The sequence below is a fragment of the Galeopterus variegatus genome, unplaced genomic scaffold, assembly GCF_000696425.1.
Source record: "Galeopterus variegatus unplaced genomic scaffold, G_variegatus-3.0.2 Scaffold279, whole genome shotgun sequence".
NCBI classification, from domain to species: Eukaryota; Metazoa; Chordata; class Mammalia; order Dermoptera; family Cynocephalidae; genus Galeopterus; species Galeopterus variegatus.
This window is the reverse complement of record NW_007726390.1, coordinates 420,813-421,712: the sequence shown is the minus strand read 5'-3', so window position 1 is coordinate 421,712 and position 900 is coordinate 420,813. Positions and strand designations below refer to the sequence as shown.

General features: G+C 51.6%; 1 protein-coding gene across 1 annotated transcript in view; it reads left to right on the top strand.

The window, feature by feature from the left end:
• The first annotated feature begins 31 nt into the window (after window positions 1-31).
• The window catches only part of PSMC6 (proteasome (prosome, macropain) 26S subunit, ATPase, 6), a 23,076-nt gene continuing 22,207 nt past the window's right edge, over window positions 32-900 (top strand). Inside the window, exon 1 of the mRNA XM_008566942.1 lies at window positions 32-158. Within this exon, the coding sequence (XP_008565164.1) occupies window positions 32-158 (127 nt within the window). The remainder of the gene's footprint in view (window positions 159-900) is intronic.

Sequence of the window (900 nt, the reverse complement as noted above, 5' to 3'; positions counted from 1 at the left end):
TCGCCCCGCCCCCTCCCCCGCCCGGGCGGCCATGGCCATTCCCGGCATCCCCTATGAGCGACGGCTTCTCATCATGGCGGACCCTAGAGATAAGGCGCTTCAGGATTACCGCAAGAAGCTGCTGGAGCACAAGGAGATCGATGGCCGTCTGAAGGAGTGTGAGTGCACCTTTCTTTCCAAATAATCTCGTGCCTGGACTCGCTTTTGCCTCTGAGAAAGCGGAGGCCTTTGGCCGAGCCCGGCAACCGAGCCCTGGGGATGGGAAGGCCTCGGTCCAGGGACAAGGCGCTTTGTCATCTCTCCCTGAGTTGAGGAGCAGCACCCCTTCGGATGTGGGAATGGACCAGTCCAGTCCAGGTGACAGAGAGAACATCCGTGGTTCTAAGGTGGAAGTGCAAAAGAACTAGAGGAGGAGTGGGGAAGAAATGGGCCAAGAGTGTTGTTTACCTGCTTAGGGTGCAAGGAGGGCAGTGTTGATGGAGTCCCGGGACCCAGAGAGGGGAAGACGCTTGAGTCAAGGAGGACATGAGACTCAGGGAATCGGCTTGTTCGTGGAGTTGAACACCGGACGCGGAGCTTAAGAGAGAAGGGGTCCACTGGTTATAATAACCCTTCTTGTGTTTTCTCCTGTTTCGTGTGGTACTGTATCAGGCATACAAGTTTCCCTGACCTTTTAAGCACCAACGTTTTTTCATAGTGCACCTCCATTGAAAAGCCTGAGTTGTTTAATTAAATGAAAGAAGACCTTAACCATATGATTCTGTGGAGAACTGCATTTATTTACCTTATTTAGTGTAGAAAACTAGAGAGTAATACAGGTGGGTAGGTGAAGAGGTGAGGAAGGGTCTAACTCATTGATTATCATTCGGATTTGTAGTCGCAAATCCGGAGTATTAGGTT